Genomic DNA, 19,997 nt, shown 5'->3' with positions numbered 1-19,997 from the left:
TCTAAGCTAACTATCTTTGTTTTTACTCAAATGTACCTGTGACTTATTTCCATTTTGTTATATTCCAACCAGTATGGATCACTAAAAACCTCATGTGAAAATGTGCCTACTTTACTTAAACCTGCTATACTCTGAAGAGAATGAAAAAAATAAAATGAAATGAATAATCATATGAAGTACTAAAATTCTGACAAATCTAACAAAACTGCCAATATAAGATTTAAAAAAAATATTTAGTTTCTTACAGGGTTTAAAAATGATCTCAGCCCATTTTGCTTATGAAAAATAAATTTAAAAAATTTTGAATCACCACCAGATTAAGGCTCGTCGTGATGCCTATTTTTGCTGTGCACTTCATGTGTATGTCCCACGAGCCTCTTTTACTGTCAGCGGAGGGGGTGGGGGGTGGGGGCGGAGCCATGCTGAATAAGGAAGCGGGGCTGTGATTGGTCACGGGGGGACAGAGGGGAATGAACGAAGCCAGGGAGCTGAGAGAGTGATTGAATGGGACAGTGGGGGGGTGGGGGGCACTGAGTGGGGAAAAGAACGAGACACAGAGATAGCAGCAGATGGACTGCTGCACAGCCTGCAACACACTTCCAAAGGATATACTGCATGTGTGACGTAGCGCGTGCATGCATGCAGAGACAGTGTGTGAAGGTGTGTGTACGAGAATGGTTGTAAACGAGTGAGCGTCTTCCATGACCTCCTGGAACTGGATGCAGTGAGCAATAATTCTCCAGAGGAAAAAGGAATACTGTTATCAATCTCCATAGATGCTACAGACTGTAGTGGGACATTTTGTTCGTTCGATTTTCGGGAGGAAGAGAATTGCGTCTTAGTCAAGATGAGTCTGAACCCTGTACAGGTGATGAGCGGACAGGTCAAGGAGCTCAAAGTTTCCCCTTCATCTAACGGAGACAGCAGAGCATCATGGGAAGAGAAAGAAGAGTTTGATCAAGACCACTTGGGCTTCACCACCAAGCCAAAGCCAGTAAGTCTCACTGTTAATTTATAAATGTCAGTACATCTGTGTGTTTGTCAGGGATTCTGTCTTTGCTAATGATCTGTATTTTTACATGCTAGAATTTACATTGACTGGGCCCAACATTTCTTCCCTCCCTGCCCCCCTCCTCTTTTCTGCTTTCTGCTGCCCATTGCTGCTTTTCTCAGTCACTTAGTCTTTTGAGCAGGTTGTTTATGTCACCCACGTGCATCTTTTTTTGCAAGTTTTTGAGGCCACAGGGATCGAACAAGAGAAGTGAACTCCTATTAAATCAAATTATGAATATAGTTCTAATAGCAGATGCATAAAACATCTAAAACCCAGCAAAAATAAAGTGAGAAAGTGTGAGATTAATGAGAATAGGAGCCAACAAAGTAAGTGGTCATTTACTTTCTTCATGCCATTTATGCTTTCAGAGGCTAAGTTAACCTACATAGTTTATTTGTTTTGTTACCTCTTATCTTTTTCACTGGACAAGGCTCAGTTACTCCTGACATTGTTCAGTTAATTTTTCCAGTGTTTTCCCTAATCATGACCTTAAATAATATGAAATCACATATGACAAAGTATGACTAAACTCATAACTGGTTAAGAGGGCAATATAAATGGTACATCATAATATTTTACATATAAATGAGCCCATGATCAGGTGACACTGAGAGTGCTATAACCGGATATTTTAACGGATACTCCAGATGTTCTTCAGTGCAGGTGGCTTAGAGGCTAATATTGCATACACTGATTGATTTACCTGCCCATAGTTAGGTTCCCGAATAGATTTCACTTGACCATAGTTCTGCTTCCAGATCAACTTTGCTTCTGAGAAGGTTCTGAGAAGTAAAAGTCCACTTTGGAGAAGGTGAACATGAATCCGAGCTGTCAAGTAAAAGAGGAGTAGGCACACACAGTGGCAGGGTTTAGTGCTGTTTATAGCACTGCGGGAGTTCAAATTAGTTTACAGGACACATGAGCATTTAAAGGGAATCAGGAGACAGCTTGCTCTGAAACAGAATCATTACAATTATATACATAAAACAAAAACACACAAGAGCATTTCAGTACGAAAGTACTGAAGAGTACTGGTGAGAGCAAGGTACTGGAGCTAAAAGTAGCTAAAAGCTGAGTAATCTCTGCTGCTTTAGTGTTTAGATTAGTGTGGCCACAGTGGTGTATTTTCAGACTGGTGTATTTTCAGACTGTAAACATCCATTACTGCTGAGCTATCGGCCTACATATTACTGTAATAAGTATATGACACTGGCCTTCATCTGAAACTCTGTACACTGTGGGGTTTAGCTGTGCTCACATGGAAAGATGACCTGCCATATTTAGAGTTTTGTGATGTGATTATTTACCAGAGGTAATGGACCACCCAGATTAAAGGGCTTTTACTGAAATGAATGGATGGTGATGTGACAGTTACAAGTGAGCGAAATAAAGTTGTTACTACGATGACAACATTTTGTGTTCTTGTTAATATAATACATAGTAGAATAGATATCACCATGTCTCTTGGCATGTCTGCTGTTTGTTAGACACAGTGAAATAAAGCTGACACTTTCTAAGATTTTTTACTGTGTCCTTGTGTTAATTGTTCACTTATCACTTGCTAATATTTCCATTCTGGCAAAGACACATTTAAGTGTGACTTTTTATTTATCTCAAAAGCTTTTATTTCTGTGGATTCATTAACGACAGCCCCTTTATGCATAAGTGCCTATCTAATTAAATTAACACAACTCTCTATCTATCTATCTGTTCCCCATTCTCCAGCAGGGTGCACCTGCTGGCAGGCCTGCCAAGCTGTTTGGACCCTGCAGTTATTGAATTTAAACATTTAAGAAATTACAAGTATACTAAGCAAGGAAGGAGGAAGGAGTGAAGCAACAGCAGGAGGAACTGTACACACACTCTCTCTATATAATACAGCCTCCATGCTTCACTCAACCTCAAACTGTTAATACAAAGTCCCTCAGAATTGCCGTTTCCCATTACTCAGCAATCTGTAATCAAGGCCAGTCTGTTGTGTTGTCTGTATATTTACCTTGTGTGCACAAATGAATCAAAATGTTCAACCATTATCCTTTCATTTCACTTCAGTTATCATTTTAATTAATATGAAATGACCAGGTCAGTGTAATTAGGTAGCATTCCTATTAAATTAAACCCACTTCTCATCTACATTGAATGTGAAAGTCTGGATGAAGAAGGGAATATGATTCAGGGACCGTAGGTGAGAAAGAGTTGAATTAATCTTTAGAAGGTTGATTAAGTTATTTTTATTAACAAAGTAATAAATAGAATGACTGTAAAAGAAAAAAAACAGCATATTGCCTTTTCCAAAGAAATAAAAACAGAAATAGAAAACATAAAGAACGGGCAAAGTGTTTATATGCTCAAATATGAGCATGTCCAGCTGATTAGCTTACTTTCTACCACAGCCCTTCTTTGGACAGCCTGCCCATTTCCCATTATAGAATTAATGGAATTTGGCTGCAATTCACCTAGAGGGCATTCACAAGGTAATCCTCCATGAACATTAGTAAATGGATCTAAATGGATAATTATTTACTCCTACTTCAAGAGAAAAAAAGCACCAATTTTATTTTTGCTTTTGCAAATACAGTATCAATTATATATGGGAATTGACATGAAAAAATACCAATACTAATTAGAGGTGTGATTAAAAATGACAAATGCCGTAAACTGGTGCATGATGCCACAAATACTTAAATAATAATACAGAAAGGTATTTCAATACCAAAAAGCTGCAAATTAAATGTGAATTAAATGAAAATTGGCAGGAATTTTTTTTTTTTTACCCCATAAAAGTTACAGTTTGGGTACAGGACAGGCCCCCATTCATTCTGGACTACCTTGCTAGTGCCTCCTATAGAACCAGAAATTTTCTGCTTTCTACAGTTATAACTAAACTGAGGCCACACTTAAAATGATATCACACTTAAAATGTTTTAAAGGAATTCTGGTAATGGAAGCTATGTGTGAAACAACATCCTGAGACACTGTTAAATAATTATGCCGATAAATAGCAATAAAATCTTATCAAAATAAAACACAGCACTCATAGAATACTGTTAACACCAAATTATGCAACCAAATAGAATTCTCTGTCACTCCCTCACACAAATGTGACAAAGCAGTACATTAACATTGCTGTTACTGGCAGTGTTCAGTCATACTCTTCTGTTCTGTCACCATATCTGCCAAGGCCTGAACAGCCTGCATCATCATTGGCCTTTTACTTATCTATAAATATCAGACCCCTCCACACACACACAGACTTTCTGCTCACATTCTCACCCCCATGCGCTCCCCTCTGTCCTTTCTCTTTCTCTGTGTTGTCTGGAAATCCCTTCCACCTCTCCTCTTTTCGTTCTTAGGCGGGTGGAAGGGATGTCTCACAGCCTCAGAAATGTAAATAACAGATGACTCATGGATCTGGGTTATGGACAGATACCAGTCCTGCTGATATGGCAGAGCTCTGACAGGATTAATATAGAGAGCGGGGAAGAGGAGTGGGGAGGCTCAACAGCAATTGTTTTTGTGCTTTACAGGACAATAGATGTTGCTGTAATTCTGAAGTGTAACACAAAATAAACACGAATCAATGATTAGTTTTCAGTCAACTGGTTTAATTACATTCACTTTGGTTTGCCACCATACAAATCAATAAGTAGGATTTGATTATGGGTACTGTGGGTTCCTGTGCAGAGGAGCCTTGTGATTGATGCATTCCCAGTGGGTAGGAGACACACTGAGAGAGGGCAGGCAGTTAACACTACCAGTATCAAATCACAGCAAAGAACTGGACTCTGACGCTGGGATCACTCGCAGACTGTGTGACATGTTATTCATAGAGTGAAATGACTCTAATGGATAAGCTGCGCCAAAGGTCTTCTCCATCTACAAGGCTGTCTCTGAGCAGCATTTGTAAAGAGACCCATGTTTTACCCCTGCAAACCACACAGCACATTGAGTCAGCATGTTCTATACAACTACCTGTCTTCATTTGGGAAAACCTAAGTTGCAGGTTTTGCCAAGAAATGTTGATCTTAACAGATCAATTAGGTCTTTGTATAAAACAAGTCTCTCAATAGGAAAACAGATAGGGTATTTTTGGATGGATTGTCAGTGAAGCTAATTAAATGTTCTGAATGAATTAAACCAAATTGTCATTTTGCTAAGGTGACAGGGAGACGAGCCCGGAAGGTGGAGGGAGGCGTGTTCTTCGTAAGTATGTCTCATCACCATGTGCGGTCAAAAGTTTTGTCCCTGGCTATTGAATGACCATTATCACTGCCCTTTCACCTTCTTTTAACCTCCTCTGTCAGTGATAATTGTCAATTTCCCTGCACGATCACGGACACACCCACTCTACTAACCAGCAACCCGATGCATCGTCACATCACATCGTCGCTGTGATGCTGATCCATGTTGTGGTGGATGGTCACTGACTGGACTGAGCTAATGAATCAACATGTTCTAATCAGCTGCAGAGATCTATGGCTCTGTTGGTGAACTCATGCGTCTGTAATGTTTGGATTTTAATTTTAGTTGACACATTGAAAAAAAAGATTACTGCCTAGTGATAATGAGAGCATCTAAGTTTCAAACCTCTGGTTGACTTATGTTTTAGGACTAGTGGTTGTTAGAAGACATACTGTCAATATCTGTGGTTCTCAAGATTCCATGTACACTATACAGACAAAAGTATTCAGACGTGCCTCTTAATGAGGCTGTTTCTCAGGGGTTGGGCTCAGCGAAGGATAATCTCAATGCTTCAGCATATCAACATATTTTGGACAATGCTATGCTTCCAACAGTTTGGCCTGCACAGAGCTGCAAAGCTGCCTATGTCTTTTAGAATATGAAGTCCCTGTTGATTTAATGTTATTGTCCCAATACTTTTGTCTATATAATGTACAAAAGGTTAGGTTTAGGTTTTGACCAGTACACAATAGTTGGGTTGATGTGTGTTTAACAGAATACTGACCTGTTGAACTTAGGACTGTGGGACAGTAGGAACATTCATGATAAGCTGGGTTAGGTTTAGCTCCCATTAAGAAAGTGAAAACTATTTTTATGGCAGATGAGCAAAATATCAGAACTCCCAGCATTGAACAGACCTGGTCCTGTGACCTCAGCACTCAGGAAGATACCCTGCATTTCAAATCGTGTCTGAGGGTAAAAGAGCCACAGAGCTCAAACTGTATAAAGCTAACAGACATTAACATTTGGTACCAAAAATCCAACTAATGGAGTTGCTGTCACAGAAAAACAACATAAATTTGACAAAAAAAATAATGCAGTTTCTCTGTCTTCCTGAAGTCTGGTGAAAAAGATTCTTGTGAGAACATTCTTATTAAGAATTATAAGCATAAGTCAGTGTTGAAAGTCCTGTGTATTCTTTTAGGTTTTTTTCCCCATCATATAGCAAGCTTGACATGTACCCCGAGGAGGAGTTTCTCTCTCGTTCTGGTGACAAAACAAAGCTAGTCTCATCAGCGTGTGGTACAAACATACAGTATGTATGTGTTTGTACAGATTGCCTCATGTAGACAAAGCCTGCAGGAATGTGATTGGTGTCTTTTGTATTTGTCTTTAGTCAAAACTGATTCAGTCTAATCTGAAAATGCTTTGCCTGTGAAATCATGTGCACATCGCATAAGAAAGTGTGACAAATGCACACATATTGCATGTACAGTGTGTGTGTGTATGTGTAAAAACACAAAGTACAGGTCGGATGGACACATACATACACAGAGAACTTTGCAGACAGAAGAAATTGTTAAAATTGGATTATGTTTGATCAAATTTAGCTTTTAATCTGCCTTAGATGTGGAGGAGAATTAGTCCTGACAAGGTGATGTGTGTGTGTTTGTGTGTGTGTGTGTGTATGTAACAGGTAAGTAGGTGACATGTCAGCAGGCAGTGGTGTTGTGATGGAATAAGGCTAAATAGAGGGGCAATAGCTCAGTGCCCCTGACAGCTTGTGGCCTATTTACCAGCACACAGCCTAACCCCAACCTATCAGGGCATGGACACAAACACACATGTGTGTTGATACACAAATCTCTACGACTGCAACAAACAACATGGATGTAGACACATATTAACCCAGAAGCATGTATTTTTATTGCTATTAAGTCTTCACGTTTTTGCATTCCATTTTTTTTCATTAATGTTTTGGACTAATAACACAGAAGTACTAACACCATTATGTATATTATTAGATTTATTGGAGTAGTGCTAGATTTATTAAAGAATTTGATTATTTCAGGGATTATGCATGATTTAGAGCCTTTTCAGAAATATATACTTGCACCTTTATGCCATATACAGCACATTCAACCACACATCTAGGTAAAGCTGCACACATACACACACACTTTCACAAACACATTATTGTATCACACTCCTCTCTTCACACTAACCAGACATCATTTGAGTTCAGCTGCCCGCTGTGGGCACTAATGCCGGCTGCCCCCTTAGGAATGCCACCCTCCCCCTCCACATGCTAACATCCAAGCGTAAACACACACATTAAGCAACGTGAGGCCACTCTGCCGTCTACTACTGTTCATTTGGAGGAAGTTCCCAGTAACAGACATGCTCAAACACACACACACACACACACACACACACACACACACACACATCACACTGTCTGCAGGGCTCTGACACTGCGTGTCCATTTGGTGAGTCATGCACCTACCATTTGACTTAAGTGCATGTGGGCAAAATATTTGAATCAGTTTAATGCAGTGTAATTTATCAACATGACCACAACCTCCAGAATGGCCTCAGAGTTAAATCCATGGCCCTTAAGGTTTTAAAGAAGGACCAACTTGTGTAAGGCATGCTCACAAAGTGTACTGCATTCTTCCTGCCATTGTGAATGACAGGGGTGGTCATCTGACCATACATACGTAGACTTCTTATCCCATGATTAAACATGACATAACTCTACTGATGACAGATCTCTGTTCATACGGCTAGTTGCAGCTCTAAGACAACTGAGACGTAATGATATTGTAACAGGGATGACAGTGAATGAAATGTATCACATTTCTGCATGTAGCCTGGCATGTGTTATGATTTGAAGAACTTCAGATAAGGTTTTATGATGTTGCCCCAGAGGTCTCTTGTAAAAACATTAACAGCAGCTCTCATGTATGCATGCATATCAAAGTTTTATTAGCAGGGTGTAGTTTAAGGGTTAGTTTTTCACAGGTAAAAATAGCATTTCTAGCATTTCTCTGACACGTTTCACATCTCCTCCCTCTGTGTTTAACCGTTCATCGTCTCAATGGGCCATTACTGCTCGCTCATCTTCCCCTTTCTTCTGTTCATCATACCATATTTCTGTCTTCTCTCTCCTTTTCTCTAGCCAAAGCCAGAAAATGCAGTGACCATCGCTGTTTCTTCTCGGGTCTTGTTTCGCACTGAGCGGGAGCAGAAGGTGTTTGAGCAGGAAGGAGTGGAGGAATACCTAAGATACCAAATTGAACACGAGAACGAACCTTTCTCCCCTGGACCCGCTTTTCCCTTCGTCAAGGTTTAAGTCACACAAACATACACCCGCAGACAGAACAAATACAGTCCAGATTTTCAGTTGCAGGTTGAACATTTGACCTTTTTGTTGCTGAGCTTCTCTGCTTACTGTTGCTGTATCCTGACAGGCTCTGGAGGCAGTGAACGCTCGCCTGAGGGAGCTGTACCCACAAAGTGAAGAGCTGTTTGACATTGTTTTGGTGACGTACAACCATGCACATGTAGGAATCCGACTAATCAACACCATCAACCATCACAGTAAGTGTAGGAGCCAAACGCAATGTTATGGGGAAGCATGGTGACTATTTCTTGTGGGTACCACAAGGGGCGCTGTGGTCATTCAGGCCGTAAAGGGTATAAATGTAATGGGAAATCGGGGGACCATCAGGTGTTGTGTGACCGCGGAAGGGCAAATGTTTTTTTGACTGCTAGTGCACAGTTACTGCACCGCTAGTGCACCGCTAGTGCGTCGCTACTACATCGATAGGGCATCCTTAGTGCATCGATAAGACACAGGTATTGAATGTTGGGGAGGATGAATGGACACATTTTATTGTTGCACCGAGAATAAACATTGTATGGAACAGTCAATGGATACTTGTGAACTCATTCCTGATCTAGTAAGGAAATTGGGACAACTTAGCGCGTCAGAAAGGTAGCTCCGGGGTCAAACCCCTCAGTAGCTTGTTGTAGGCTAAGCTCCTATAGTTATATATAGTATATAGTTTTACAGACAGAAAATTAGAGCATCATGACTCCAGACTGAGAAAATGGGTGCTGTATACCCATCATCTCTTTCAGAGTTACATAGTAATCACAGTAACAGATTAGGATGTATGTAGAATTTAAAAGGTTATGACTTTGGCAACCTAGTGTGGCACTATCATAAAAAACAATGTGGATTTAAATAGCTTGCTGCCATTGATAGGTTAGTTAGATATCAGATTTCACACACCCACACATTCATTTTGACAAGACCATTATCTCGCTCTCCATCTAGCCAAAGTGAACATGTCACTTATTCACCAGCATAAATAAAGAATGCAGATAAATATATATATTATATGAAAAAATAAAATATAAAAAGGAAAGGTTATGAGTACATTTTTTGGGAAAAAAAAATATTAGAGTAGAACAGAAACAAAGAAAACATCCAATCCAATAAAACACTGTCCAGCAGAATAACATGGAAAGGATCAGCTATACCATGTATGAGTACAGAGGCTGATGTGGCCTTTGTGGAGGCCTTACTGTGGAATACTGACAGAGGAATGGTTTACTATATGGGTAAAGAATTACCACCAAAGGTGGATGAGGAGCTTTCAATATAAATCAAGAGACGAGTAGCGAAGGATGTCTTCAATCCATAAGGAATGGGCTGGGGGAGCAGATGGCTTGCATTTCAACATTATCAAAGATACTACAAAATTATTTGGAGTTACAAAGGAGGATTCCAAACACTGCCATGACTGCAGTAAAAATGCATTGCATATTTAAAATTTTTGATCAGATCATCATGGGCATTAAAGAGGCTGGAGCTTGATGGCAACAGTCTGTCTCTGAATAAATATTACTGAACTTGACTTTTGTCCAATAAACAGAACTGCTTACTTCAGAAATTTATATTGTTTTCCTCTAGTGTCCAAAATCAAAACTCAACTTCATTTAAAAAAAAAAAAACTAAACATGATCTGTTTGTTATTGTGTATTTTTATCAAACTGTTTCCGTATGCAATGTTAATAAAAAAGAGAGAGAACTGTATGACGTAAACAAGCTCATTGAGGTAGTAAGATAATCCAAGCTGACGCCAGATCAGCTGAGAAACAAACAACAAAGTGTATGAACAGCTGACTGACAGAGTCCTTCCCAGGGAAATCTCAGACCCTGTGGTGACATCTTCCTCACAGACCACTTCCTGTTCAGCTTCTCACATGTTCTCATATCCTCAGAGCTGCAGGTCAGGGTGGGATCAAGATTGCCTCCTTTGGGATGTAAGAATAATCTGAGAGGCCTGAAACAAAAACAGGTCTGAGCAGAGCCACCAAAGCGACACACGGCCCTCCAGATGATTCCATGTTAGATCTCTCCGGTGGCTCTCAGCAAGAAGGGCCCGATACATTCACACAGCACCCTGACCTCTGGCCTTTCCTACAGAACTAAAGGAAAACACAGCTCCTCTGATGTCACTGAGCTGAGGGCTCATTGAACATCATCACTCCACTGTGGGTGACAAAGCCATAAAATGATAAAATGATGCTCCTGAGCTTTTCACATTTGAAACTGAATCTGGAGAAACATTTAGATGTTCCTTTTCTCTCATCAGCTGCTTACACTAGCTATTTTTGACAACTGCGTGATGAGGTATAAAGTTTCGCACCTTGCATGTGGATGACTGGGAGGCTACAGTTACAGTAGTACATGGAAGTGAATGACAAGATGCCCACCATCAGTTTCATGTGTCTATTTTGCATGTATACGCTGTCCTGTAATGTGCTCCGTGTGCAGAAAATTGAGGTTTCATGAGATGACATTATCGTTCTCTATGGAAATCAAAGCTGGAGCCACTAGAGGATCTCATATATGCATGCAATATGCATAAAGTCCTATGTGAACACACACCTCTGCTATGAGAGCAGAACGTTAAACTGCAAGATGAGACTGCTTGTCCTTTGATGTGACTTCAGTGTCTCTGCAGTCCTGCTGATTTCCTGCTTTCCTGTTACCATATTTTAGATCTTCTGAACAAACAAATAAATCACACAAAGATAGATTATATGAAAACATTTTTGGAAGGAAAAAAAAAAGATACAAAGACATCAATGGTGAGGACGTTTTCCCTAAAGTGACTCCCACGCTTAAAGGCAGGGGACGCTTGGGAGGTTTGATATTATGAGGTACAGCTTAGTGTGGGGGTCATACATACCAGGGCACGACTACAAAGCTAAATAAAACATTTGGAAAATCTGCAGAGGACAGTTGGTTCTTTGAATGATGCCGAGATCACTCAGGGTTTATTGAACACTGTCTCTCTGTTTTTGTGTCTGTCTCCATCTGCCTATAGCATGTTTGTGAGTCGTCTTTTATCTGTCTGTCTTCGAAGTTTTATATAAGTCTTACTTCTTTAAAAAAAACAAACTTTGCACTTTGCACAAATAACAGTATCTGACATCAAAGATATGAATTCTGTCGTGAGTGTGCTGCTGTGTTTCACATTTGTCTGCATTTAGTTTTGCTTCCAGTTTGACTTTTGCTCCTTATGTGATGCGTTTTTGACGCTTTTTATTCTTTGTATTTTTAAAGAAAACAGTCTAAGACACACTCAGACTCAACAACTACTGATCACAGATTTCCATTAACTTACAAAAAAATGACATCTATGGTCATTTCCCAGAACAACATACCATGAACATACAAGTTCTTTGTCATTGATGTTGTAGTTGTCACAGTTTGGTTGGATTTGAATAGGCTGATGAAAAGGCCTTAGGTTTGGGTATGTTCTGAAGTTACTGAATGTACTTTAAGTAAGTAATTAATGCCCTTTGACACATCACTTACATCATGATCACTTATAAAAGAAAGAAAGAAATGTTTAATTTACATGTTCATGCATTTTCAATCACAATTCAGAAGCTGTAACTGGTAACACATATGGGCCTGACTAATACCTGGAACAATCATGCCTGTCCCCTAAGGTTGCTACAGAAAGCAAACATTCACTAATCTGGTAAATATAGTAGGACAAACCTTACATACCATTTGACATCATGAGATATTTCTAGTCCACTCAGTTCTGGCTTAGCTATGAACCAGAAAGCTAGCATTATGCTAGCAAGATTCAAAGTCAATAACAAACAGTGAAAATTATTTGACAGTATATTTAACAACAAGACTGTCTAACTATCCAGCTCAATCATTGTCCCCAATTCAATGTCAAAATGATCTCTTATGTGACAGCATACAAAGCAAATTCAGTGTGTTATGTTCACCATCCTGTGGTGAGGATGAGGTGCTGACTACGCTCAGTGTTGATATGCAGACTTTTTTTTATATCATTTATTTTTAATGTTGAGTTATCTGGAGCCAGCACACTAATTTAGAAAAATGAACAGACAGTCTCACAAGTTTTTCGTCTTTGTGGAAGCGCAATAATAACTGCCCCTTTAATGTGGATGTCTAACCAATTTCTTTGCGTAGTGCAGCTTTAAATAAATGCCATAATCTTGCTGCCTTTCTTTTCATAATCAGCATACTTATCATCCACCCACACTAATCTTCACTTTTACTATGTCTCCATCTATCTAGGTTGTCGCCCACCTACTCTTAATTTATTATAACCTTCAGAGCTCCACTTTTCTCCTGTGTCCTTTCTAACACTCCCCCATCTTCCTTTCTGTCTGTTCCTTCATAAATGTCAGCTCATTTTACCTGAGCAGCTCTGTCACCATGGCTCTAATTACCTAATATCAGTCTTTTGTTCTCAACATACCATCGCCCCACTGCTCTTCGGATCAGCCCGCAGCAGCGAATTAGAAGCCTCATTCAGCCAAAATGCAAACAGACACTTTCCCACCAGTCCTTATTCCTTCTGACTCTCATCTATACACAGCTCTGCCCCTCCTTTGGTCCCCCTGTACTTAACCCCCTCTTTGGAACCTCTCCCACCATCTTGTAAGTTTATCCTTCTAACCCTGTCCTCACCCTCCACACAACACACACACACCCATCCCCCCACCACTTCAGTGTCTGAACCTCATGAATACTGTATGTTGATATTTAAAGGGATAGTTTAGGCTTTTGAAATGGGGCTGTATGAAGTACTTATCCATAGTCGGTATACTACAGCGTGCTGCTGAGGAGGGTGACCAGTAGAAACACACATTCTAGCCAACTTAAAAAAATCTGTATCAGTTTTGCTTTAGAATATTTCCACTGCTTTTTCTTGCTGTCAGACAGGCCTTTGCAACTGTAATATCTTTTTCTCCAAACTAACCATGTAAGACAATACACACAATACACGATAACACAAAGGCAGCAGAACACCAGCAACTCACATGTTGTTTGAGGTTACATTTTTTTGTTTGTTTGGTGGTTTTGAAGATGGAGAAAATGGTTTCTGTTTCCCATCACAAAGGGCTGTCTGATGGCAAACTAAAGCATGAACAAAGGTAAAAGGAAAATATTCTAAATATAGTGTACATTTAAACTAACAGTGATTTTTAAGTGGCTAAAATATATTTTGCTGCTGTCCCAGTCCACAGCAGTACATTGCTTAGCTTCCCAAACCACTACTCCTGCTGCCTCTCCAAAGTTGGTCGTGCCGATCGCCATCTACTGTAGGTAATACACAGACTACGCATAAGAACTTCATACAACCCCACTTCAGAAACTGAAGATTATTCCTTTAATCCTGTAATACTGGGAGATATGTTGAAACTAAAAACCCTGTTGTTGTTTGTTCCCCAGATTTGTTCATTGAGAGATTTTGTATGACGGGTGGAAGCAGCCCTATTGGCTATTTGAAGGCCTGGCACACCAACCTCTACCTGTCTGCTGATGCTGACAAGGTCAGGGAGGCATTGGCTGAAGGTGAGCATGCACAAACACACACACACACTGACAGATGAAGGAGATAAAGTCTAATTTCATGAGGTATTTGTTACTATAGAATGAAAGATGGTGAACTGCAGGACAGAAAAATGACTATGTCCCTGTGTGTGTGTGTGTGTGTGTGTGTGTGTGTGTGTGTGTGTGTGTGTGTGTGTTTCTGTCCTCTTTGCATAACGAATACCAGTGACTGACATCCTCTCCAGTGCTCAAGTGACATTACCATAAATCAGCATATTGATTATTTCCTCTCTTTATATTTTGTTAATGGATTCCTGTATGTCATGGCGAAATTGAAGAACAGCATTGCTCTGACTCTGGCTCTGAACACCTATCAGTATTTGAAAACATGGACATGTTATTTGCTAAAGAAATACAAAATGTTAATATGCTCTACTGACAGGAAGTTGGAAACAGAATATATTCATGTGAAATTTGTGGGACTTGAGGTGACAAACTGCTTTTGAAGCTTTAAATTTGTTAAGTGCAGCACATTTCATGCTGCATTGTTAGTGTTTTCAACAAATGAACAGCACATACCAAAGTGGGCACAGATAGGGCTGAATGAAGGAAGGATGAAGGATAAAAAGAAACCAAACAAAAGCAAGGTTTGTCTTATCTTAGTTGACGGAGAAAGTCTTGTTTTCTAAGCTGTCAGAACCAGAAATCAACATATTGTTTTTAGTATGTAGAGGATTGAGTGCTGATTAATCACAGCATGGCTACATACCCCTTAAGGTGACTTCAGGGACATTCTTCATGACTTATATGCTTAATGTCACGAATGCAGTGACTCTGTGGGAAGCACACAGCCACCAACAGCAACTCCACGCCCACAACACACACAAACACAGTCAAGCAAAGGAAGTGTCCTTGACAGTTTAGTTGAAAGGTTTTAATTAACTGTGTAGCCATTAATACTTCCTGTAAGCTGAAGGCCCGTTACAGGTCTGTTCTGAGAGTGTTTTTTTAAATAGCACTACAGCTGTTACAGCAACCAAGTGAAGTGAAGCTGTTTTTAATTTAGTAATGTTGTAAAGCAGCCTGTGATTGTCTACATGTAGCAAAATATCTGTCTGCTTAAAGCAATGTGAAACGATGTGTTTATATGAAGTATGGACATATATGTTTTATTTAAGGTTTGATTTAAAGTGAAATGAAGTGAAGTCAAGCAATATATGAAACCTGGCTTTTTCTTTCAGTCCACTTAAATATTATCCAAGCAGCATGATTGTCTGCAGGTATCAAAGTATCTACTGGTTGTTAAAGTGAAGAAGTAAAGTAAAGTGAAATGAAATGCGCTGGAGAAAAGCAAAATTAAGCAAAGTAACATAAGGTGCAGTGAAGTGGATTTTGTGCAGCCACCACTTCCTTTTAAATGTCCTCTAATTATTGGAATTAAGTGTGGTTGAACTTATTGATGTCTCTGTCTGTGCTTGCGTTCAGGCATTGCTGCAGCCACCATGTTCATGCCGGAGAAGATGACAGAGGTATCAGAGTCCCAGCTGAGGGTGGCGTTTGACGGTGATGCTGTTCTCTTTTCTGATGAATCTGAACGTATCTTCAAGGCCCATGGGCTGGACAAGTTCTTTGAACATGAGAGGGAGAACGAGGACACACTGTTGGATCATGTATGTACCATCACTGGAAGTCTGTTTGGATATTTTTTCCTGAGCAGTAATTAGTGTTCTCACACCATCCTTTACACTAAATAATCACATATACAATGGACACAGATTGCATTTCACTCTGAATGGATCAGGATCGTTTTCGTTATCATTTGTAATTAGAAAGAAACGAAATGCATCCAACAGAAATTAAGACACCTCAATGGGGAGAGCTTTAAGTCCTAATCTCCTTTGTAGTCTCACATTTCCATTTCTATGGAGCCCTAACCACCTGTAAATTATTATGCAGATGTTCTCAATATAGACTGATTCTTCAAAGAATAAATTATGTAAAACAATATGACAAATGGTTTCGTGGTTTTATGGTTTCAATGATTATCAGACTGTCAGACAGACATCAATATATGAAAGGAGCTTAAAGCTGTGCCAGCTTCAAAGTGTCCACATGAGAGTGAAATGATAATTCAAACCATGAAATACCCAAAACAATAAAACAATATTTTTTGTCTTCCTGTCTAACAGGGTCCCCTAAAGGGCTTTCTGGAGGCACTGGGGAAGCTTCAGAAAAAGTTTTACGCTAAAGGCCAGCGCCTTAACTGTCCTATTCGAACATACTTGGTCACAGCTCGAAGTGCAGCCAGCTCTGGAATCCGGGCACTGAAGACACTCAGAGCCTGGGGCTTGGAGATCGACGAGGCCTTGTTCCTTGCAGGAGCACGAAAGGGCCCCATGCTGGAGAAGATCAGGCCTCACATCTACTTTGATGATCAGATGTTTCATGTAGAAGGAGCAGCTGAGATGGGCACCATTGCTGCCCATGTGCCCTATGGCATTGCACAGAAACATAACTCCAAACAGAACACCACTGTGAGAAAGTAACAGGCAAGACTTAAGATGCCAGTTGCACAGTCACCCAACCAGAAACAGAACAGTGTAAACTGTCTCAGCTTAATGCTATGTTAAGAGTTAGATACAGGTCTGAGTGGAGGTCGAGTCGAGGTCTGGAGCCTGAGATGATCTCGGTGCCAAGTGTCTCCCAGCTTCAGGTTTCAAAGCCTCAATGTACTCAATACTTTGTTTTTGTTTTGTCAAATCTTGCTTCAAACAGGAATTTCAAAGGTGCTTGATTGCCATGGTCTCTCACTGATACCTGTCTTCATAAAGAAGAACTTAAGTGAATGGTGAGGGATACAGAATGAATGGCTTCACTTGTATGCCTCCTGTTTAAGTAAAGCACAGAGACTACATTGTATGTAGACAATAAATGAGCCATATGCAGAATTCAGAGGTATTATAAGTTTAAAAATGATAATGTACTGTAGCACAACAGTCAGAATTTAAAGTTTTATGTTTCAGTCATCTTACAGAATTTGACTTCACAAGAATGTAAAATTGTTTTGTTTGCAACTATACAAATGTGTTATGTATAATATCCTATCTACTATTGTGTTAGTCCAAAAAATATAGAAAGCTGGTTTAAGTTGGTGCCTTTTGCTTCAATGAAGACACCACTGTAGTGGTATGGCCAGTCCTTTACTTTGGTCAAGACTGAAATAGCTCGACAATTGTTGAATCCCTTTAATTCAGTTCAGACATTTATGGTATTCGAAGAATTAAATCAAAGGTTGTGATTTCCAGATTTGTCATGTTACTGCCCTGGTCAAAGCCGTTCAAACTTAAAGCTTCAGGTTATGACAGAACACCTTGAGCTAATGACTGCCCTTATCCTCAGTTACACAATACCCTGAGATTAATAAAGTTTCTCCTTACATGTTAAATATGTTAAATGTTTTGCATATTAATGAAGACAGTATGTTATTTTATTTTTCCATTAGTGCAAGAAATATCCATGAGTTTCACTGGATGCTTGATCAGTGAATACAGCTTTGCTGGCAATGTGATCCTGGAGAAATAAATAAGAATTTGGTGCAGCTTTTTATGTAGCATCATGTAGTTCATGTAACACTTCAGTTCATGGGAACCTCCAACTAGTATTTCCTATACTTATATGTCTAATTTTGTTTCATAAACGTGAATATGGGGATATTCTATTAGTCCAAAATGTGTGTACAGTGGGCAGCCATAAGTTTCAGTGGGTGCCTTACTTTAGATGCACTTTTATAGCCATGTAAGCAGTGTGGTCAGCTTTGATCCACTGAGAAATATATCAAACAGTACATCAAATGGCTGTCCTCGCTTATGTAGTGCCAGGGCTTTTCAAAATTGACTGAAATGTACATTCAACACACTGACTGAAACTGACTGAACTAAATTCCCAACACCTTCAGCAATACGCTACAGTTAGCACAGGGTAGACTGATGGCTGTAGACTGAAATGTTCCCAACTGGCTGGTTGATTACTTGCTGACTCAGGACAAACCATTTTACTCTCCTGCTGGTAAAAAGAAGAAGAAAAGCTTTGTCTCTATATTTAATCCACCCAACAATTTGACTGCTGTATTACAGAATTATTGCCCTTCTATATTTGTTTAAAAGTCATCCTGTTGCTTGATATGAGTGCATTACACATTAACAGATGTTCAGCAAGAAGCTAGTTTGATTTTACTGCCGTCTCATGTACATCAAAGCTAAAGTTAGTCTAAGGTGGAACTGAATGATATTGTAAACTTCAGCCAATTCAACTATACATCTGGCAATCAATGCCCAACTGGCACCTATTTTCAGTTACAGTATGACTTGTCTCTGATTGAAAAACATTAATTTGTCTGTCATTGACAAAATTGGCCACAGTGGCCTTTTTAAAATGTCAATCCACTTCGCATAACTCTGTCACTGCTGGCGAGTCCTAGAAAAACCTCTGCCAAGCGTATATCTAGTGAAGCTTCATTACGCCTCATCAGCTTTCTGAGGGCCTTTAAACTCAGGGAAGTGACAAGCAGTGCACCAGTTTAATTTCACAGCAAAAAAAAAAAAAAGGTATAATTGAACAAATGTGTCTTTTGGCAGATGTTTGCCCCTAACATGAGGGCTACGTTATCAGATGGTAACATTTCAGCAGGATCAGGCTGTACAGTTTTGACTTTAGTCTGACACTTAGACTAATACAGATGAAGCAATGTTTGAACATTTCAACAAGTGTATGATGACTTTATGAACACGTATGGCATTTAAATGAAAAAAATGTACATGAACATAAAATAAAAATGTAAATTATAATACCTGCTTTACTCATAAATGAAAATAGCCTCAGACTGAATGACTTCTATGAGGGAACATGTAGGGTGAACACACTGAAAGTCAGTGATGTGCACTCCTTCACTCTACCATCGAGTGGCAGCACTGGTATGATAAATGACCTGCTGTAGTAACTGGCCTTCATTCGCCACGTTGTTGATTTAGGAAAATTGTCCCAAAGTTGTTGGGAAATTATTTCTTGACATTCATTCAACAGCTCCATGCATATTAAAGATAATGTTACCATTACATTTTTTTCTCCTTCCATGTCTTTCTAATTTCCTTTTACTTCCTCTCTTTGTCACATCCTTCTCTTTCCCCCATTTACTCTAATTTCTCAAAATCCACATTGAGCAGAATCATATTACCACCCTCACTTTCCCTCCACTACTCACATATCTGTGATAAATGCGTTAATATTCCCAATCATTCCCAGCTGAATTGGATCTTGCCAGCAGAGCCTGGGTAATAAAAGCCAGAAAGCACCATCGTGTGCTGTGGCGTTCTATTTGGAGCCATACTACTAACATCACCACATGGATAGGCTCTGCTGGTAGACGCTGGTGGATTTACAATGGTGTGGATTTTAAAAGCTCCAAAACAGTGGGCTGATGTTGTTAGCAACATACATAAGAGGGCAGCGGATAGATACGATATGGCCAGCTGGCCAACTCTGCAAAGCCTGTACACAGTTCATAATGTCACACATGCACAGGCTTCCAGCTGTATCTGTAAACGGACAATAACCATCAATGTGAATGGAGAATAGTGAAGGAGCATGGCTCTGTGCTTCACTATGCCAGATTAAGATGGTGCCAGGAGACAGAAATGATCATAACAACCCAGAATCCAGCATCTCACAGATACCCTCATTAGTGGATAAAGGCTGCAAGGCGCTCAAGTGAAGAAGAGATCACAAGAAATTGTGGATCAGGTTGATTTATCTGGGATATATTTTGATTTCAGGTATTATAACTAAACCAAGCTA

The 19,997-nt window shown here is 39.7% G+C and overlaps 1 protein-coding gene across 1 annotated transcript; it reads left to right on the top strand.

Moving 5' to 3' along the window:
• The first annotated feature begins 546 nt into the window (after positions 1 to 546).
• nt5c1aa (5'-nucleotidase, cytosolic IAa) lies at positions 547 to 19,195 on the top strand. The gene is made up of 7 exons (XM_046418381.1): positions 547 to 994; positions 5,213 to 5,257; positions 8,418 to 8,585; positions 8,710 to 8,839; positions 14,046 to 14,168; positions 15,633 to 15,817; positions 16,337 to 19,195. The coding sequence occupies exons 1-7, from the start codon at positions 848 to 850 to the stop codon at positions 16,691 to 16,693; spliced, it is 1,155 nt and encodes a 384-aa protein (XP_046274337.1). The 5' UTR covers positions 547 to 847; the 3' UTR covers positions 16,694 to 19,195.
• The last annotated feature ends 802 nt before the right edge of the window (positions 19,196 to 19,997 follow it).

Source organism: Scatophagus argus, chromosome 17 (genome assembly GCF_020382885.2).
Source record: "Scatophagus argus isolate fScaArg1 chromosome 17, fScaArg1.pri, whole genome shotgun sequence".
NCBI lineage: Eukaryota > Metazoa > Chordata > Actinopteri > Scatophagidae > Scatophagus > Scatophagus argus.
Note: the sequence above shows the minus strand (reverse complement) of the source record. Positions and strands in the feature narration are given on the sequence as shown.

Excerpts from the sequence above, each read along its gene's own strand:
- nt5c1aa (XM_046418381.1), top strand. The coding sequence starts at position 848 with ATGAGTCTGAACCCTGTACAGGTGATGAGCGGACAGGTCAAGGAGCTC. Across the intron at positions 8,586-8,709 it reads CCGCTTTTCCCTTCGTCAAG|GCTCTGGAGGCAGTGAACGC; the intron begins GTTTAAGTCACA and ends GTATCCTGACAG. Across the intron at positions 15,818-16,336 it reads AGGACACACTGTTGGATCAT|GGTCCCCTAAAGGGCTTTCT; the intron begins GTATGTACCATC and ends CCTGTCTAACAG.